The following is a 21,455-nucleotide window of genomic DNA, read 5'->3' as shown; positions in this document are numbered from 1 at the left end:
TTTTTTTTTTCATAAATTATGCCGTTCGTTTACTCGTTTGAATTGTTTTATATTTGTCATTTCAGTGCCTATTATAGCTGACTATACGGTATGGGCTTTGATCATTGTTGAAGGACGTACGGTGACCTATATTTTGTTGTCATTTTGGTCTATCGTGGAGAGTTGTCTCACTGACAATCATACCTCAACTTCTTATTATTTACATTTGCTACTATAATGAATGCTGAATGCTGACGGACTAAGTCACTATGCGAGACTCTGGGTAGTCAAGGTCGTAAATCAACTCCACGATTCCAGATAAACTAGTACCAAATTATTGGATACCAGTGAATATTAATGATTATAAAACATCTCCACTTAGGATGACATATCCCGGAATATATTTTTAATGAGAGTATACATGATGAATATTTACATATCATTAGCAAAAGGTTAAAGTTTAAAACATAAGAATCGGGCATTCTTACACATTTGTTAAGTCTTCTACATTATTATATAAAAGCTGGAACTTTCCAGAAATCTAAATCAATCTCAGGCATGGAGTCACATCTCACTCTTGGGTTCCTGTAAAAGAAATTAACAGATGTGAATCAGACTTTGCACAGTTAGCATGCATGTTATGTTATAAAATGTTGTAGGCCCATTATAGTTTCTAAATAAATTGTAGAGGAACTAACAGTCTTACTTCTAGAGAATGTTTTTCCATTCTTACTCATAGATACATGCAGGTATACAATACTCGATTCTCTACTGTGGTATATCTATAGAGATTGTAAGTCATTACGGTTTTTGTTTGTGGTTAATGCCTTTAACAACTTTGCTTTCGATTGTGTTTGAAATTTTGGTTTTCCCATTTGATTAGGGACTTTCCGTTTTGAATTTTCTTCGGAGTTTAATATTTTTGTGATTTTACTTTCTACATTATTTGGTTAGCTATCTTCACTAAACACACTAAATGGACGAAAAGTTGAGACTACTTACTCTTGGCTTGGCAGAAGCAAAGCATTTCTTTGGATGAACGGGAAATCTAAATTCTTACACATAATCAGTGAAAGCGTTGTTTTCTTTATTTGATCAACTTGAGCTACAGTAAAAAGAAGAATACAGTTTATATGATAATCTTAATAAAAGCAATATACGTTCATACGTTATATATATAAATTATATATCTTAAAAGAAATACAAATCAGGCTTTCATGCATATATGTTATTTGTCATTAATAATGTAGTGTTAAGGTGTCATCAAATTACTAAATATCACCTCATATCTGAAAACACCAAAATGTCTTTATGTTTAAAGTACATTAGGGTTTCGATTACTAGTATCTTAAGATGGTCACTTTTATATATTGAATGTATAGAAAGGTGTCATAATGATACGAACTATAAAATATAAACTGACCGCCACGAAATAGCATAAATGTGGTGCTTTAAAGTGGCGTAAAAACACCAAAAATCGAACCAAAACACAATGATACAATGTAATATCTAATAGGTTTTTTTTCATTTTACACAAAACTATTATTTGGTTTCAAAATTCGATAAATTTGATGTATTCCTAGATATTTCTGGAAGAAACCAGCCATTTTTTAAGACAGAATATTGGAAATATCTGCTGACTATGTAAGACTGCAAACTCTGATTGATGTATTTGTTGTAACAATAGTACACCGTGCCAATCTCTGTATATGTATGCCATTATGATATAATAGATCTCTCAAGCTTGTATGTGTTGATAGCATTTTCTCACTTTATTGTTTAACCTTGCATCTGTTGCACTATATGTTCGCATGCACTGCGCCACTTTACAGACACTTTTTATATAGTATCAATAAGTTAACAAAAGTCGAATGTTAAATCAATAAATATTACACGATGGCAAAATTATTTATGGTTTAAACAGAGTTACTAGTATTCTACAATGAAATTATAAAAATATCTTGTTTTCCAAATTAGACGCAGAATTACTTACTTTTTCAGTACATACCTAAACTAAACTACCATGGAATCAATTCAAAGACTGACCATTTGGCAAATTGTTTAGCAAGTAGATCTAAATGGCCAAGCTTATATTGGACTCATTTATTTTCGTGGGCACCGATTTTCGTGGATTGAGGAAATCTTATATCTTCGTTGTTCTTTGATTTTCGTGGTTTTGTCAAAGTCTGCATACAAATCAATTGAAAATTTGTGATTCGCTGATGATCTCTATAACCGTGATCGACGAAATCCACGGAAAATGGTATCCCACAAATAATAATGAATCATTATATATGCGTACGGGGACACACCTCGTTTGCCTTGTAACATATAAATACTATATATCATTCCATAAATGTGCTTAGTTCCACTGTTTAACAGACCCAGAAAACTACCCAAGGTATGGCATTACGCAATCTATATATATAAATGTTTTCGTCATTGTCATACCAAAGTGGCTTGGCATGTCTTTTTTCCTGATTATATAAACAGAATCTGATCTTTATTCAATTGTTTATCAATTTTAACGACATATGACTTCGTCAACAAGAGACGTACAACTGTCAATCATTGAGGAATGAAACATACAGTACATTGAATATAGGCGTGCGAATCTATAATAATATCACTGATACATAATGAAATAATTTGAAATGGAAAATTTCGATCTGCATCAGTTAAGTAATGAATTTCCATATCTAATGCCAACGTTTCTGATTTCACATTGCATGATAAAACTTATTTTTGTGTTTGTACATGAATGAGAGTTTTAAATTGTTTTACCATATGACATCTAAAGATTTGTTATTTGTATGTTAAACTTACCAGTAGTAAATCCTGTAATTGGGGGATCTCTTTCATACCAGAATCGGTCACCTTGTTTAAGGTTTGCAAATTGTGTTGCTATAATACAAGAAAATACTGGACCAATAGGGCTTCCTGGAAGTGGCGTCTCTGTTAAACCTCCAGTAAATAAATCTATGTCATCGCAATGTCTAAAACAGAAAAGATGATGTATTAAAATATGTTTCTGATCAAGATTTCATTTATGTCGATTTATGTATTCGAAATCCGGTTTCAGCAAACTAATTCAATACAGTGACTTTAGAATTGTCCTCGGAGTTCGGTATTTTTGTTTATTTATTTTTCTAACGTTAAAATGTTTTATGCTGCTATTTCTAACTCTCTCGTTGAGTATCCATATTTCGGTAAACAGAAAGCTGACGAAGGGTCAACACTAAGCGTCGGATAGAGGCTAACCAGCATACCCTTTCGTTCGGAGCGGGAAAAAATATTTGAAAAATGACAATTGCATCCATTAGAAATCTGTTTAGGTTTTAAAGATTCTAGCCTTTCAATAAACCGATTAACGTTAATTTTTTATATACTATTAAACTTTTTACTTGTTAACATATCAATTACGGTAGTTCGTTGACTTAAGACAAATTATTTATCACCAAATATACATACTTGTAAACAGTGGACATTAAATGAACAACATCAGGTTTATGATCTACCAAACCGCCCTGACCAGCATAGAAGAAATTGGCAGGTGGTAATCCACACAACTTTCGCCATTCATTGTAAGGAGGAATTCCTTGTTCTCTTGCACGCTGAATATTTAAGGATATCAAGTCAAAACTTTTTCCGCTCTCGTCCATGAACAAGTTATCTCGTACACCTGATTCAACGAACCGATCGTCCTTCATTTGTGGAAAAGTTGTCAACCATCTAGCAAAATCATTCAAGGCTTGTCCCATGTTTTGTAAGACAAACTTTGGTTTGTCAAAAGTATCAAAAATTCTGGCGTCCATTCGTCTCTTAAATTGTTTGTCGACCATTGCTTGAACGTTTGGAATCCTGGTGTGCGGGAATCTCATTGCGGCACCAGAGAAACCCATCATAATATCTGTTTGGACATTCATATCATAAGTATCCTCACAGCCCTGAGCTTTGGAATACAGTCCATATCTACAGAAAGAATAAAGAGAGATTAGCAACACAGTACATATCTGAAGAAAGAGGAGAGAGAGCTTAACTATACATTCTATATCTCGTACAATTAATGTGGACACCTAGAGTGAAAACGTATACATGTATATAAATTTATCCGTTGTAATTGAGCAAATGCTCTCCTGTAAAATTATATACGACAGAAGCCGAACTTTAAACTACTTTATGTAGATGTATAAAGACTTAACTATTTCGGTTTCTTGTGTACAATTTGGAAATTAGTATGGCGTTCATTATCACTGAACTATTTTATATTTGTTTAGGGGCCAGCTGAAGGACACCTCCGGGTGCGGGAATTTCTCGCTACATTGAAGACCTGTTGGCGACCTGCTGCTGCTGTTGTTTCTTTCCTTGGTCGGGTTGTTGTCTCTTTGACACATTCCTCATTTCCTTTCTCAATTTTATATATGGGAATTAGTAAATAGCTCATTTCTTCATAGTGGAAAATAAGACTAGAGTATGGACCATTCTTGCAAATTTGTAAATCATACAGCATGTGGAAAGGTCGTGGTCAACTGGGTACAGAGTGTAGACAAAGTTATTAACTGTATTTATATACTGCTTTATGTATAGTTTTATAAAGGTGTTTACTATGGGAATAAGCATCTAACTCGTTCCAATACATTCCTTAATATTGGAAAGCAAGATGGAAAGATGGGGCCTAACTTGCTTTTTTTATAGATTATACCGCATGCTTATAGAGTGTGGTCAACCATGATATATCTTGATTATTGTATACTAGTATACCTTGTCATGTATTCGTGATTCAAAATTGTTGGCAAAAGCTCATTATAAACTAAATGTTGTTGCACGGCGTTGATAATCTTCCTGGTTTCCTGGAATATGGTTTCATCATCCCAATGGACGTTCAATAGTGAAAGTGTCGTGGCAAGTCTGTTGTGTTCACGTACAAATATGGTGTGCATGACTGTCAAGCCGGGTACATGGTTTACTCTAAAATCACCTTAAAGATAATTTAAATACTTAGTACATGTATACTTGTATCCAGTATTCAATTATACAATAATGCCTTCCGATGAAATATATAGAAGAAATCGTAGTATTTTTCGGATGTCTGGTGATTTTTGTTTGTAGTTTTGTTTTAAGTAATTTCGCTTAATTACTCACCTGGTAATATATGACATTCATCATTTAACCGAGACTAAGAAAGCTTTAGTTGCATTTTTGTAATGATCTGAAGTTTAAGCATGAATACTTAAACAACATCACATAGTTGTGTCAGTCCTAAGAAGTCGTATGCACTATATAATTATCGCTGATTTTTTTTCTGTCGCAAATTCAATTTTTAGCGAGGCATAATGTTTAGCGAGGCATCATCAGACAAAAGAAAAGTTTAGTGTAGTCATATTAGAGTACATTGAGCAATACTAAGTTTATCATGCCGTCCAATCAAAATCACCTTTACAGACGAAACTCACCTGAGTCCATACAGTAGTCTCCGTTCATTTCTTTAATACAGTGATCTTCACTTGTTGCTGGTAAAAGTCCCAGTACAGTAATGTTCATTAAACCTAAAACAAAAAGATAGATTTAAATAACATTAGATACATTAATTGTCAGCTTTCTATGTTTCAATTTGTCAGATGAAAGTATTTTATAATGACTGATTGATCGCAAAATCACCATAACAAAATTATACTATATAGGAAAAACTATCGTTATCATTTTATTATAAGTTTAGTTGGTAAGTTTTCTACAATAACCTACCAATCAAAAATAATTTATAGTCTATTGTTTAATCAGGTAGGCCATTTCACGAATACTACACGGAAAGATTTTCCCAAACCGTAAATTAGGGATAAGTTGCTGAATATCGAAACTAGAGGCTCCAAAGAGTATCCTTGGTCGATGCGAATATTTAACAAAGGAGACTGATGGATTTATGACAAAATTGTGTTTTGGTGATGGGGATGTGTTTGTAGATCTTACTTTTCTAAGCATTCTTGCTGCTTACAATTATCTCTATCTATAATGAACTTTGCCTAATAGCTTAAGTGAAAATGTAAGTGAAAATTTAAAAATTTACGAAAATCGTCTAAAGTTGACTAAAAAGGGCAATAACTCCTTAGGGGGTCAATTGACCATTTTGATCATGCTGACTTATTTGTAGATCTTACTTTGCTGAACATTTTTGCTGTTTACAGTTTATCTTTATCTATAATAATATTCAAGATAATAACCCAAAACAGCAAAATTTCCTTAAAATTATCAATTCAGGGGCAGCAACCTATCAACGGGTTGTCTGATTCATCTGAAAATTTCAGGGCATATAGATCTTGACCTGGTTAACAATCTTGACCCTTGTCAGATTGCTCTAAATGCTTTGGTTTTTGAGTTATAAGCCAATAACTGCATTTTACCCCTATGTTCTATTTTAAGCCGTGGCGGCCATCTTGGTTGGTATGCCGGGTCACCGGACACAATTTTAAACTAGATACCCCAATGATGATTGTGGCTTAGTTTGGTTAAATTTCGCCCAGAAGTTTCAGAGAAGAAGATTTTTCTAAAAGATTACTAAGATTGACAAAACCTGTTAAAATTGACTATAAAGGGCAATAACTCCTTAGGGGGTCAATTGACCATTTTGGTCATGTTGACTTATTTTTAGATCTTACTTTGCTGAACATTTTTGCAGTTTACAGTTTATCTCTATCTAAAATAATATTCAAGATAATATTCAAAACAGCAAAATTTCCTTAAAATTATCAATTCAGGGGCAGCAACCTAACAACGGGTTGTCTAATTCATCTGAAAATTTCAGGGCAGATAGATCTTGACCTGATAAACACTTTTACCCTCAAGTCAGATTTGCTCTAAATGCTTTGGTTTTTGAGTTATAAGCCTAAAACTGCATTTTACCCCTATGTTATATTTTTAGCTGTGGCGGCCATCTTGGTTGGTATGCCGGGTCACCGGACACAATTTTTAAACTAGATACCCCAATGATGACTGTGGCTAAGTTTGGTTAAATTTGACCCAGTAGTTTCAGAGGAGAAGATTTTTCTAAAAGTTTACAGACGACGACGGACGACGGACGCCAAGTGATAAGAAAAGCTCACTTGGCCCTATGGGCCAGATGAGCTAAAAAGCAACACAAATATCAAATTTTCTGGAGGTGAAAAGGATCATCAAATATTATCCTCATACCTCCAAATCCTGCACGTAATCTGTGTTGTTCCGCTGTGTCTGTACCATAAATCTGGGATGAATCTAAATATGCTGAAGCTTGATTTAATGGTGATCTAATTCCTGTACAAAATTGAAAGTTGTTATAAAATATGTGATGGAATTTCAGTTAGAAGAGAACGGAACGCCAATATCATTTACTCAGCTTTGTCTTGGTCTATTGTAAAAGTGTACTGTTTTGTTGAGACATGCGTTTTAACAATTATCTGTTGTTCGCAGCGTTAACATAGCTAGATTGTTTGATACTCGAGATACAATTGTCAAATGTGCGTATTAAAAGTTATACATTTCTCTAGTGCTTTGATCTCTCTGATTTTTATTTCTTTAGTTTGTGTTTATCCTTGCAGTTTAACTATGTTTTTCGATTAATCAGATATAAGAAGATGAGGTATGACTGCCAATGAGACAATTCGCCATCCAAGTCACTGTTTATGCCTTTTTATTGCTTCCTTGATAAGTTATGAAATAAGATATACCCATGTCACAGTTCTTTTTAAGTCCTGGTACAGCTCGTACAAAATTCATACACTTGTCCTTAAATCGTTCATCATTGGCTGGGATAGCAATTGGAAGACAGGCTGCCCTACAAATGAAAAAAGACTTAATTAGGTTACTTAATGATATTCTAGAAAATTTCAAAACAATGAAAGATTGATGCATAAACTCACTTTAGTAAATATTAGATATTCAATAGCCTGGGATCCTGGCTCACTGGCAAAGATATTTTAGGCCAAGATGTTAGGCTAGATATTTCCAAAACTTACCTTTGGGCAGTAATGTGTGCTGGTGCTTCACAACACTGAATATCAGCTCCTTCGTATCCTGGAATAGAACAAAATATGCAAGTTATAAAAAAAAACCTTTGGTATCATATTCCTAGAGAGCAGAGATTATGCCTTAAATGTAAAACTTTAGAAAACGAAAAACATTTTATATTAGATTGTAAATTAAATATGGAACTAAGAAACAACTTTTTTAACAATTTGGATTTTATTTTTTCTGTTAAAGATTTATCTGATGAAGAAAAGTTGATTTCTATACTCAATCCATCAACACCATCACAAGTAAATAAATTGGGGTCCTACATCAAAAGGTTATTATAACTGAGGACAGGGGACACTGGAATATTTACTGTAAATGAATGATTGTGTATATATTATGTACACAGCCATGTATCACCATCATTGATGGCGATCCGATGGATACATCTGTTGTAGGGTTGTCACTGACTCAGACGTACTTATGAATATAATTATTTTCTGTGACTGTATCTTCTATTAATTTGTAGGATCCTTTACTATAGATAATTTAGCTGATCTGTAACAATAACATCTTCATGCCTTATATATCATGTACTGTAGTACGCCGCTAGATTAAAACTGACGTGGAAAGGTAACACATGCCCACCGAAAGATCTTTTTTTGAGAGCCCAGGTGGTCGTGTGGTCTAGCGGGACGGCTACAGTGCAGGCGATTTGGTGTCACGATATCACAGTAGCATGGGTTCGAATCCCGGCGAGGGAAGAACCAAAAATTTGCGAAAGCAAATTTACAGATCTAACATTGTTGGGTTGATGTTTAGACGAGTTATATATATATATATATATATATATATATGAAATACAGTTATATTGTTTATTATTTTGTATGTCACAAACTTAATGTTTAAAGTTTACTAGAACACACCCGCGAAATCGCGGGCATTCAGAGCGTATTTGAAAGGATTTAAAGTGTTGTAGGAAGAATTTTGTAAAAGATTTAATGACATGAGAATTTCAGGAAAATTAAGTATCAAAAGTCATATAGGTACTTGGGGACAGGAAAGTTTTTTTTTTAACCCTCCTCCTTTATTTCCAAAATTTCCATCTTTTGTTCTCTATTAATTTCATTATGAACATACATTCAGTGTACATGTATTATGAACATTCCAGTCAGGAGCCTGTAAATCAGTGGTTCAGTGATATTTGTTTTTCGTTCATGTTTTGTACATAAATAACTTAAGGCTGTTAGTTTTCTCATTTGAATTGTTTTACATTGTCATTTCGGGGCCTTTTATATCAGACTATGCAGTATCGGCTTTTGCTTATTGTTGAAGGCCGTAAGGTGACCTTTGAATGTTAATTTCGGTGTCATTTTGGCCTCCTGTGGAGAGCTGTCTAATTGGCATTCATTCCACATCTTTTTTGTAAAAACATTTAGGAACTTGAGAATTTCGGAAAAGGTATAAAAAGTTATAGGTAATTTGGGACAGGATAATTGTTTTTCTAGCCCGGCTCCTCCTTTTTCCACCAAAAAATCCTTTTTTTGTTTGTTCTCTACTAATTTTAATGACACATGAATTATTTTAGCGCTTATCTGTATATTATGAACATTCATTAAAGGGGGGTCGGGGCAGATGCGGATTAAGGCCCCCCCTTTTCTGGAAAATAATTGGTTGCTTATATAAGGAATCACTGAAGCATGACCGGAGCAGGTCCCTCTTAGGCAGCCAACAGGCCCCTGTGTATGAACATTTCTTGATCCGCCACTGTGAAGGGGCCCTGATCCCAATATCCCGGGCTTAAAAACATGAAATCCCGAGGTTCTGAATCTATTATACAAATTAAATATCTCGACATCCCAAAATTCGAAAAAAGAAATCCCGGATCCCGAAATGGTCAATCCTGAAATTAAATCTTAAAAACACCCGTTCCAAATGTCCCGAAAGTGTATTTTCTTTTTACAGTCAATTCTCAGTTGACTGCCGTGGATAGTAAACTTGAATGTACAGTAGTTGTCGTTTGTTTATGTAATATATACGTGTTTCTCGTTTTTCGTTTTGTTTATATAGATTAGACCGTTGGTTTTCCCGTTTGAATGGTTTTACACTAGTAATTTTGGGGCTCTTTATAGCTTGTTCTTCGGTGTGAGCCAAGGCTCCGTGTTGAAGGCCGTACTTTAACCTATAATGGTTTAATTTTTAAATTGTTATTTGGATGGAGAGTTGTCTCATAGGCACTCACACCACATCTTCCTATATCTATTGAAAACAATATCAGACAGAAAATACACTTTATTCGTAGTATATGTATTTGTTTCAAAGTAAAAAGAAAAACGCAAACCGGAGGTCTAATTTGACTTAAATATCGTCTAATGACGGATATAAGACAGAAAATACACTGTATTAATTCGTAGTATTAATGTATGTTCAAAGTATACAGAAAAACGCAAACCGGAAGTCTAATCTGACTTAAAATTTCGCCCAATGACGGAAACATATCCGGACGTCTTTTCTCGTTTTTCACCCAAAATAACTCAATCTGAATAATCATATGAATGGATGACAAATGCGATTATACACTGTACCCATAGGACACAGAGGCATGATGATTAATTTATTGTGGAAAGAAGAGAAGCGACACCCAAAATGAGGTCTTCTCGTTTAATAGTATAGATTATGCACTGTACCCATAGGACACAGAGGCATGATGATTAATTTATTCTGGAAAGAAGAGAAGCGACACCCAAAATGAGGTCTTCTCGTTTAATAGTATAGATATGGCAATAAATATTTGATTTTTTTATTTATATTTGTTGGAATGGAAACTGAACTAAAATGTGCAACACAATGAGACGATTTTGAACTTTGGTGTTACTATATATCTTTCCCTCTTTTCTAAAGTTAAAATGTTTCTTCTTCTCTATTCAAGTTTTTATTGTATGTATTGGTTTTACGATATTCTTATTATCTAGATAGATATATATGCAAAGAAGGAGGGACATTTTTGATAGCAGAAAACTGGTTTAAACACCATCTTATGCTGTGTCTGTACCAAGTAAGGTCATCAGGACTAACTGTTGTTCATTCTCCTTACTCTGGCACATAATTTTTTTACCTGTAATCATTGGGGTAGATATGACGTCATGTTCTATAAACTGTCCGAACTGCATAACTGCTACAGCCAGGCGGTCACTGAACTGTGGACAGCAGTCACTTTTGTGCATGACATTACTAATAATTCTAGGACTAGGCAGGTATCCTCCCATAACTGAGTGCATCCTTGGAGCATCAATACCTGTAGTAAAAACATTTTAAAAATTGAATACGAGTAGTTCAATTGAGGACTTTCAGGATTGTTGTAAGCTAAATACAGAAGATATGCATAGAAAACAGTCTTCGATTGCTCACCGAGTTGACACCTAAATGCATTAAGGAGGGTGATAATATAAGAACATTTTAAAATTGCCACATATAATTTAAAAAATCTTACTATAGCTCCATATCTTATTCTAAAAAGAGCAGTGCAAACTCTTTATAAGAGACAAAATAACACTGAAGTTAACAACTATAGGTCACCTTACGGTCTTCAACAATTAGAAATACCCATAAACCATATTAAGCTATACTATACCCCGAAACAACAACTCAAACGAGAAAAATAACGGTCTAATTGATGTACAAAATAATAAACGAAAAACAAACATGTAAATAAACTCAACATAGATACCAAGATTAAATTTTGAACGTACGCCAGACGCGCGTTTCTTCTACAAAAGACTCATTGAATCCAAAAAAAAGTTTATAAGGCCAAATAAAGTACGAAGTTGAAGAGCATTGAGAACCAAAATTCCTAATTGTTTTGCCAACTACAGCTAAGGTAATCTATTTCAGAGGCAGAAAAGCCTTAGTATTTCAAAAATTCAAAAGTTTTGTAAACACAGCAACAAACGTAAAATCTATGTATTGTAAAATATTTCCATCGTTTACCATCTTCGTATGCATTGTCCATCATTCTCCTCTGACGAGTTAACGCAGCTCCGAGACTTGGGTCGTTCAAGTTATTGCAGGCACCATCTGCAGTTCTGTATCGGGTGTATGGATTACACTTCGGTTCCATGAAAGGGCATGATGCAGCTACTTGTAATCTCCATTCATTGACAATGTATGGGTTCACCTGCACTTCTGCTAACGTCCAGCCAGTCCTGTTCAACAATATAAAAGTTTTGTTGTTGAATTTATATTGCAATCGGCAAATATTGTATTCTAAAGTTTTAAATAACCTTTGTAGTATAAGATTAGCTTTCCTCGTCAAATTTTGTTTAAAAGAATTTTTCATCCTTGTATTATTGAATTGACTATAGGGAGTTGAATAAAAATAAGGAAAAAAATAACTAAAAAACCCAAATTGTTAGAGCAAGTGATTCCATCGACTATCAAACAAATGGTGTTCACGTTCTCTATTTTTTTTATTATAAATTACCTTTCGACGAGTTTCTTTGTTGTCCTGACTGTAACCCAGGCTTTATCAGACAATATCCTTACTTTCTTTGCATCTTTAGTATACAAGAAACGACCAAGATGCCACGAGTAAGATCTACTTCCTGCTGGTGCATCAATACCTATTGGTGAATAGAGTACAAAAGAAAATTGTTATTTCGAATTTAACATTTATCGATATTATGAACCAAAAATTATAAAATGTCTGTTGGTAATTTGTGTCATTGAGTTACTGTCTTGTTTGTGTTACCTCTATACTTCTTCTATAATTCGTTATCTTCTATTCGTATACAGGGAATTATCTTAGTTTGTGTTCTTTTATAGAGTAAATGAGCTTGAGAATGAGCAATGTCACAGTTTATTATACAAGACATTGTGGGCTATTTTATGTTCATGTTCTGATTTTGGGTCATAAATTACATTACTACAGGCTGCATTGAAGATAAACGAGTCTGCTATAGCATATAGAAAGGCATACATGTATGTCATATGTCATATGTTATATAGATTCATGGTATCAATAAATCACCTAACCTAGGTTAAAGAAACATGTTTTAAGAGAGAGAGACAGTATTTTATACAGAAACAGCAATATTTTAGAAGCATACATGTATCATTGTCAAAATTCGCCAATCAGACAACATTATTCTGTGTCCACACTTGTTTTAGAAGCAATATTTACCCTGATCTACCATCAGTTTATCAATAGCCTTCATTTGCGCAAGTTCTTGATTAGCCTCCACCAGTGCCTGTTTCAAATATGCTCCGATGACTGCTTGAGATATTTGACGTTTCTCTCGTCCTGCGGTCACATGTCCCAAATAGAAGTAACAGCATAAAACAGTACATAACATAAGCTTTACACCGGGCCCCATGATGGCGCTGAAATGAAATTTATCTTTTTATGAAATATGAGTGTAAAAGGTTAAATTTCATTTAACGTTATTAAATTTAAGAATAAAAAGATATGTAATGGTTATGAAATTATAAGGGAACTTCGTTTGTATGTTTTTGCTTTTACTATGTACAGTCTAGCAATGAACACGTGGATAAAATCACAAAATATCAAGGATTATCATACGCCATGTATAGATAACGCAATGTCAACTAGGATAAAATACGAATTGAGAAACAGTAATTCACAGACATTAAACCAAAACGAAATATCCAACCTTTAATCTAAAATTCGACGGTTTAACTCTCAAAAAATGACACCGTATAGTTTCTTCTCATGGTAAGTTTAAATACATTACTAAGGTTGTACTTTTTAAGAAGTCAGTCCTATATGAATGATGACGATATTGTCACTAAGCGGTCAACCTCTATAGCATGTGATTTATAGTATAGTGCTAGTCTATATATATCTACAATATACCCAACGATGAACTCACACATGATAAAATAGCCTCCTGTGCATTTTTATCCTTTACCTATAATCTAATATGTTAGTTACCTGTACTGTTCGTCTGCAGGCTTTCACATTTCCTACTCAAGACCGCTGTTTTTCTTAAGGTGTTTTTTGGTTGTTTTTTTAGTTTTTTTTTGTTATGACATTGTCAGTTCATTTTCGACTTATGAATATCAATTCAGTATCTTTCACCTTTTACAAATGATTACACTTTTCTTTATATGAGACAATAGGGCTCCATACTTTCAACTAGAGGCTGAACTTTGTATTGACGTGTAAGTAGCTATCTATCCTTCATATGTTTAACCAATTGAACGATTGTATTAGGGACTTATTTTTTTTTGCTTTACCTATGCTTCGAAAATTCAGTTTTATTATACATTATAATGCTTAAAGTAAAGATAAGAATACTTTTATCAACTCTCGGTCGATTGATCATATTCTCGAACTCTCGAAAGCAGGAAATGTCATTCAGGTCCGATTATAGTGTTCCCAGTCCAGTCAGTGAAATATTTTTTTCTCCGTCTGCATGTCTTAGTTGAGACGAAATCGTTGTACTTTAGTCTTAGGAAATGTGTTTTAATTTAATCCATCGTAAAAAAAAGTGTTCTGGAACGGAAGTGATTCAAATCTTATATCATAAAAATAAAATTATTAACCTTTTGATTTATTTAACAAGTTTCACTAGTTCAAGCATGGGAATATATCTTGTATTTCGTAGTTAACGTGTTTTATTTCTGTTTTATGTTCGGGTTTGTCAATCACGTAATGCTTGTTAACAACAATTTAACAACATGTATATTTGGAATGCTTGAAATAATAAAATACAGGAATTATATTACACTTCAACTAATTGCTTTTTACAATGTACTTTCTTTGAGTATAAGGTATATTTGAGCTTTATGCTTTTCTGTTTACAACGAGGAAGTCGGGTTCTTTTCTTTAAAATAAAATAACACATTTATAATCTTTTTATAGAGACAAGTATAAATCAGAGTATATGGATGTTATGAACTTATGAACCTGAAAATCATTAGTTCAGCATGCCTATACCAATATCGGTGCATGATGGTCATTTTAAGAGACTGTAATGTATAACTAAAAACTTTAAGTGAGTATATATATAGGATCATGCGTTTAAATCGACACAAAGGACGGCCAGTAAAAATGCTATATAAAGAAATGCAAATTTAAAAGACAAATAGCAAAGAAATCAAGAGAAGTTGAGTTTTCAATTAAAGACAATGTAACTTCATTTGGTAGTCTTGCTAAAATTAGATGAATAACTAAAGCCACTTTTAAGATATAATTCAAAGATTTCTCTGCGGACTGCTAGTTAGCACGCTACAGAGCTATTATAGGAACTGATCAAAGTAACAAATTATTTAATCAAATTTCATGTATTTTGAAAAGGGTTTCCATTAATTTCTGTAATTTTTTCAGAAGAAAAAAAAGGAAATATAGGAGTCAATCAGAGTAAGGAAGAATAACTCTGCATGGAACAGTTTTTATCTTACTTAGCCAGACTGAATTTTGATAATATAACCTATTTTGCTCTATTCAAAGAAGATTTTTATATTGTCAAACCTGCTTGACTCGGATGATACATATTCATATATATGTGTCAAGAGTATACACCAAAAACAGGACGTTTTAGATGAATAACAAAATTTTAGAATTCCAAATGAAGCATTTTTTTAAAGCTCTTGGTTGAAATGAATTAAAAGAAAAATATAAAATATTTTTGAAAACAAAACAAATAATTATGATATAAATATAAAAAAAATGTTACTTTATGAACAAAAACTTAGCGCAGGATAGAGCATTATATTTTGGTTTCTCGTACTTTTTTTTTAGAAAATGTTCATGTAACTGAAAGTAAGTTACCATAATCTAGTAGATAATGGTCGATATTATATATAAACCCCATAGAAAGGATGGACTTTGTAAACTATGTCAATTGCTAGAAGATGACACACACTTCTTCCTTGAATGTAAAGACGAAAATCTTTTGAAAAGTTATTTACCTTGATTATTGTATATTACTCACTAAAGAACAAGATTCGTATCCAAGATTCTTTATTTCTTAAACACCATAAATAAGAAGCTGAAGACGTGCTTTATTCTTCTACCATGGAACGTTGATCATGTAAAAGCTATTTGCTTCGTAATTGTGTTTTTTTTATAGAGCTATGGGCAGAAATCTCATAACTTTTCATGCATTCAATTTTATCATTTGAAATATTATTTCTTTGTTATTTCCTTTTATGGATTGTCTTTATTCATTGTCACAAACATCTACAAATGTATCTGCATATATGAATATGATATAATATAAAAAACAAAACAAAAAAAACTAACATGTCTTTTATAGGCGAAAAATGATGAAACCATTGGAAGGCAAGACCAAAAGAAATGCAGTTCATAGAGCTGTGTGTAAATGTCGCAATAAAAGTTATTATATTATCCTCATACCGTTGTAAATTTTCAAAGTGGGTATACGGCTATTTTTCTCTCACAGAAATAAGAATATATGGTAGGGTTTCCAATCGCACACTCATCAATCAGTCTACATAATGAAATGCATGTTAGTTGCTATTTGTTTCTACGCCATTGAACAATGGACAAAACTTATATCGTAAAGTCAGCTATCAAAATCCCCAACATAACAAAATGAGTACAATTCAAACGAACCGTCAGGTGACTTAAAACAAAAACACATATGGAATACAGCTTTCAATGATAAACACTAAATAGCAGGTTCCTGTCTAAGGAAATGCACACACCGAATGCGGTCTCACAATAGATTTGCACGAAAGACAAAAACAATTAAAAAAAATGACACTAAGTTACGATTTACGGGTACTCACAGCTGAAAACAATAGTTTAAAACCGAATTGCAACTTAAAAGGATGTTACACCATAAGTTTTCATAAGTGTACACCAATACATATTTAATTGATTGATTGCAAATCAATGTTAGGTACCGATACAATCAATATTCATTGATCTTACTACTGTGTTAAATTTATAACTTTAGGGCAAGTTTATTTAAAGGCTTGATCAGTTTACGTGGTTCGTATCTAAATCGACGGGCTTTATAAACAACACTATAATTAAATTAAATTATGTATCCTGTTGGTATAAAGACATTATCTATATAAGAATTTATTTAAAATTTCAAGTTATTTCTCAGATCACGAAATTCCAGATGTAATAATTTACTAGCTATTCTTGTTCATTGAAATAAAAAAAAAAACACCACAGACCCAAGCATATTGTATGAGAAAATATTTACACCCTCAGAAGAGGAACGAGGGAACATGAACGTAAAATAATGCAAGTTTACAATAGGGAGAGAAAAAAATGTCACTTTGTTATAAATGTGTGTATAGTAACAACAAAGAAAAGAACTATGTCAAGTGGGCCTGCTTTGATACTAAACTGCCTTTGAATTTCAAAAAAGAAAACATTCGTGTTCGCTGTGGAGACTCCGTATATCGTCAAGTTAATGAAATTCCAATGGGGACAAACTGTGCGGACGTTTTTCTATATTGTTATGGGTTACAATTAATGACTTCAATCAGCCAAGACCCGTTGTAGCAACATCTGGTAATATTGTTTTTACACTTTTAGGTATTTGGATGATATGGTGGCTCTCAATAACGACGACGTCAGTATGTATACTGAAGAGATATATCCGGCCAAAGCTGGCTTCAAATTAAAACTAATACTAACAATGAACAGTGCTCTTTCGTGAAGATATTATAACAAAAGAAATCTCTGTATTACTAAAAAAAATATTAAACATGGGTTTTCGATATCACAAATTATTCAAAACATTAACTTAACTTTTTATCATCGGTTCAGTTATATTATTCGTAAATATAAATCAACATGCCGACGTCATATAATACGTTCAGGTATTTCACATTCAATCTTTAATGATAATATTCTTTACAAATGAGCACAAAAATGTCGGCATTTAACAGAAAAGCTAACAAAACGTATAAACAGACCTTTTATGATCTTTGCATCTGAAATAAACACATGTATTCTGAACCATTGAGGGGGTTGATTGTGATTGGTTTTCATTTGATGAAGACATAATACTTCATTCAGTCTTATAGATGTCTGGAGTTGGCATTTCAGTAACTGCTAGAGTAGTCCTTTGTTGGTGTATGTACCATTGTAATTTGCTTAGTTTCTTTTGTAACCTATTCTGACATCAGACTCGGACTTCTTTTAAACTGAGTTTAACTGTGCGTATTGCTGTGTGTTTATTTTGTTTTTACATAGGCAAGAGATAAAGGGGGAGAGTTTATATATCACTAAACATGGTTAACACCGCCTCGTGTTTGTGCCTGTTCCATAGTATATGGTATTTGTCAGTCAGTCTTGTATGATTTTCAATTCTAGCTCATTTAAATGTTTCGGAGTTAAGTGTCACGTTCATTTTCACTGAACTAGTACACATTTTTTTAGGGGTCAGATGAAGCCCTCCTCCGGGTGTGGGATTTCCCTCGCTGTGTTGAAGACACATTGGTGGCCTTCTACTGCTGTTTGCTCTTTGGTTGTGTTTCTGTCTCTTTGACACATTCCCCATTTTCAGGCTCAATTTCGTTGTATAGAGTTTCCCGTGTAAACTTAAATATCCAAAATCTAGACATGAACAAGTATTGCTGTTTTAGATAATAGATTTATTCAAAACTTTATTCCTTGCGTAAATTCGGCAGTAAATCACAGGATTTTTTTTCAATTTTACATTACATTTACATAAATTCAGAAATCAAAAATGTATGTAAATATCGCAATGTTACAAACAGGCAAACTCAATTTAAACAGCGAACAACAGCCTCAGATATTATCATATTAGAGTATTTACTATGACGATCGGTTTTTAATGATAGCCGTTATATTTACTCAAAGTATTTTAATTTGAAAAAAAAAAAAAAATTAAGTTGCCTATATTACATTAACATCTATTCAGGTAAACTGATGAAAGCTTATGTATCGTTACTCATTTGTTTCATTCTCTGTGAGAGCTCGCGGGTCAGCAAAATTATAACTCCAATTTGCTGGTTTTTGTTTGGGGTTGAAGGAAGTATTACCAGTATGTCTATATCTGTTTCATATATCTGTTTATTCATCAAAATGTTAAAAATCATAATAAGGTTCCAAGCAAGCTAGCTACATAAGAACCCTTTACAAGTTGATTGTATTTCGATAATACTTCATGTTATCTTTGAAATAACAATGGATTCACGGTAAAAATTATGTCAGATAAAAAAAAACATGTTTTTTTTTTTAAATTAATATTCATAAAAACCAAGTTCAATCAAAATAACCCTCTCCGTAAAAAAACAGCGGTGGAAAAAAGCACACGAAAAATAATATTGTACAGGTATAGTCTCGCTGTCTACAACTCGCATGGAATTAAAATGTGAAGATGGGATGTATCCGAGAATATATCTAATTTGATATCATGAAAGGCATACAATTTACAAAAAAAGGTATCAAAAAATCACAAAACAACTTTCTAAGCATCCTTAAACACCAGATTAATAAAATTTAAATTAAAGAATAACAGACAGTGCATCCGGCGCTACTAAGGCCTGTCCGCCAATGCATTGTATAATAAATCCTTCTTTCATGTATGGGTATCTACATTCACAGATAGAAAATTATAAAAATTCTGAATTCCAAACTCTCATTTTCCTATCAAAGGTTGGCGGTTTTCTCTGTGCACTCCGGTTTCGTCCACTAATAAAAACTGGCCGCCGCGAAATAGCCCAAATGCATTGCTTAAAAGTGGCGTTAAAACACATACAATCAAATCAAATCCAAACTCTCATGGAATTTTCTGACCATTTACAAAGCAGACGGTAAAAGATATGACTATAATAATGATACGGATGTCGTTTGAAGAAGAACTGTTTGACTTACCGTGTCTCCTGTACAAGTCGTAAGGGCTCGGATGTCACAATGATTCTGTCTTATATAGTAACATAACCTATGACAATTTCCTATCACAGATCTGACATGATGTTTCATGTGTAAAACATCATGTTTAAAAGTGTAAGGTCATTTGTTCTGTGAAAATTAAAGAAAGCAATACGAATCATTATCTGTTTAGTTGTCAATGATAATTATGTAAAGCATTTCATTTAAAAAAAAAATACGCCATTAGCTGCACGGATTAGATATTTTGTTTTAAACATTTATATAAAGGAGAATACCGTGAGAAATGATATTTCGCCATTATATGTAGCAGCCTGTTAGATTCAATTTTATTAAACACGATGAGTCATGAATCATATTTCTTGCGTTATTGGGTCAAGTCAGTATTTTAATTTCATTTGAATCCGTATCAGTTATCGAAACATTCGTATTCACACAAGCGTATTTCTAATGCGATTTGGATAATTCGAATTAACCAATTCGAATCAATTCGAATTTAAAAAGATGAGTGGGTGAACTCGCTTAGCGAATTCGATTCGCATTCGACACGAATTCAATTCCTATATAATGTCCGTGTTTTACTGACTATAAAATAAGTGAACGTTAACTTTCTGGTAAAAGAATTTCATTTATGTTATCACAATCTTCATAAATGTACTGCAATTGAATTGTTGTCTTCTCGTACATTAATTCGTCAGAAATTGTCAGTATGCAGTTTAATACCGTTACACAAGATATTTCGTTAGAACATCGGCCTTTCGCACAGCGCAAGTGCGAGAGGAGACCGTGATGAAAGAATTTCAACAAACGTCCACTGGAACTCCGAAAGTTAGTATCAAAAACTTATTATTGTAGTACAAATTTAATACTAGTCCAACAAAGCATTTAACAACTGTTACGGAAAAGTCTTATTAACAAATGGGAACGTACTGAAAATATGAAAAATATCATTGCTAAACCAATGTTTTACGTGCCCTACGTGTTCAGTGTTGTTTGTTTATCAATTTTAACTTCGGTTACAAACTCAAAAAAAGAAGCTTGCAATCAACAATAACCGAATGAAATATACTATGATGTGACGATATTTCTTTTTAACTATTAGTAGATATAAAAGAAAACGTGCATACATGACTTAGGTTAGTATATATTTGCCGTACATTAGTTAAAAAGTATTGAAATTAAACATTAAAATTACAGAAAGCTTGTTTCATATACCTTTGATAGTTTTAGAAATAGTTTGATAAAGAAAACTCAGCAGCAGAAAACAACTGCGTAACAGAAGCATATTATACACAATATCAATTACAAAATAGTTCATAAACAGTATACATTTTAAAATTATACATCTTCAGAAATAATTAATGAATTGTATTGTTCCCAAAAGTATTATATTTTTGATTTGGCAATTATATTTTACGCAGACAGTCTGGCCAAATTTCATTTAGCGAAAATTAAAAAGTGACACTAAAAGTTGTAAAGATAGTGATAGAAGATTAGATATGTTTAGATATTAACTAGTTATGGTGTCAAAATATTCAGGAATACATAAATAAATTATAACACAATAAATCAAATTAAACGTATGTGCCTAGATCGGATCCGCATATTTATTTGTGTAAACCTTGTGTTC

The 21,455-nt window shown here is 32.9% G+C and overlaps 1 protein-coding gene across 1 annotated transcript; it reads right to left on the bottom strand.

The window, feature by feature from the left end:
* Nucleotides 1-377: 377 nt before the first annotated feature.
* On the bottom strand, nt 378-19,904 carry LOC134714266 (peroxidase-like protein). Its single transcript, XM_063575504.1, has 14 exons — nt 19,811-19,904; nt 13,139-13,338; nt 12,440-12,578; nt 11,947-12,161; nt 11,075-11,254; nt 7,965-8,022; nt 7,677-7,783; nt 7,162-7,263; nt 5,433-5,525; nt 4,741-4,957; nt 3,451-3,951; nt 2,806-2,975; nt 982-1,084; nt 378-564 (listed from the first exon to the last, which is right to left on the bottom strand). The coding sequence occupies exons 2-14, from the start codon at nt 13,329-13,331 to the stop codon at nt 492-494; spliced, it is 2,151 nt and encodes a 716-aa protein (XP_063431574.1). The 5' UTR covers nt 13,332-13,338; nt 19,811-19,904; the 3' UTR covers nt 378-491.
* Nucleotides 19,905-21,455: the final 1,551 nt, after the last annotated feature.

Source organism: Mytilus trossulus, chromosome 4 (assembly GCF_036588685.1).
Source record: "Mytilus trossulus isolate FHL-02 chromosome 4, PNRI_Mtr1.1.1.hap1, whole genome shotgun sequence".
NCBI classification, from domain to species: Eukaryota; Metazoa; Mollusca; class Bivalvia; order Mytilida; family Mytilidae; genus Mytilus; species Mytilus trossulus.
The sequence above is the reverse complement of the archived record's forward strand: the minus strand, read 5'-3'. Positions and strand labels throughout refer to the sequence as shown.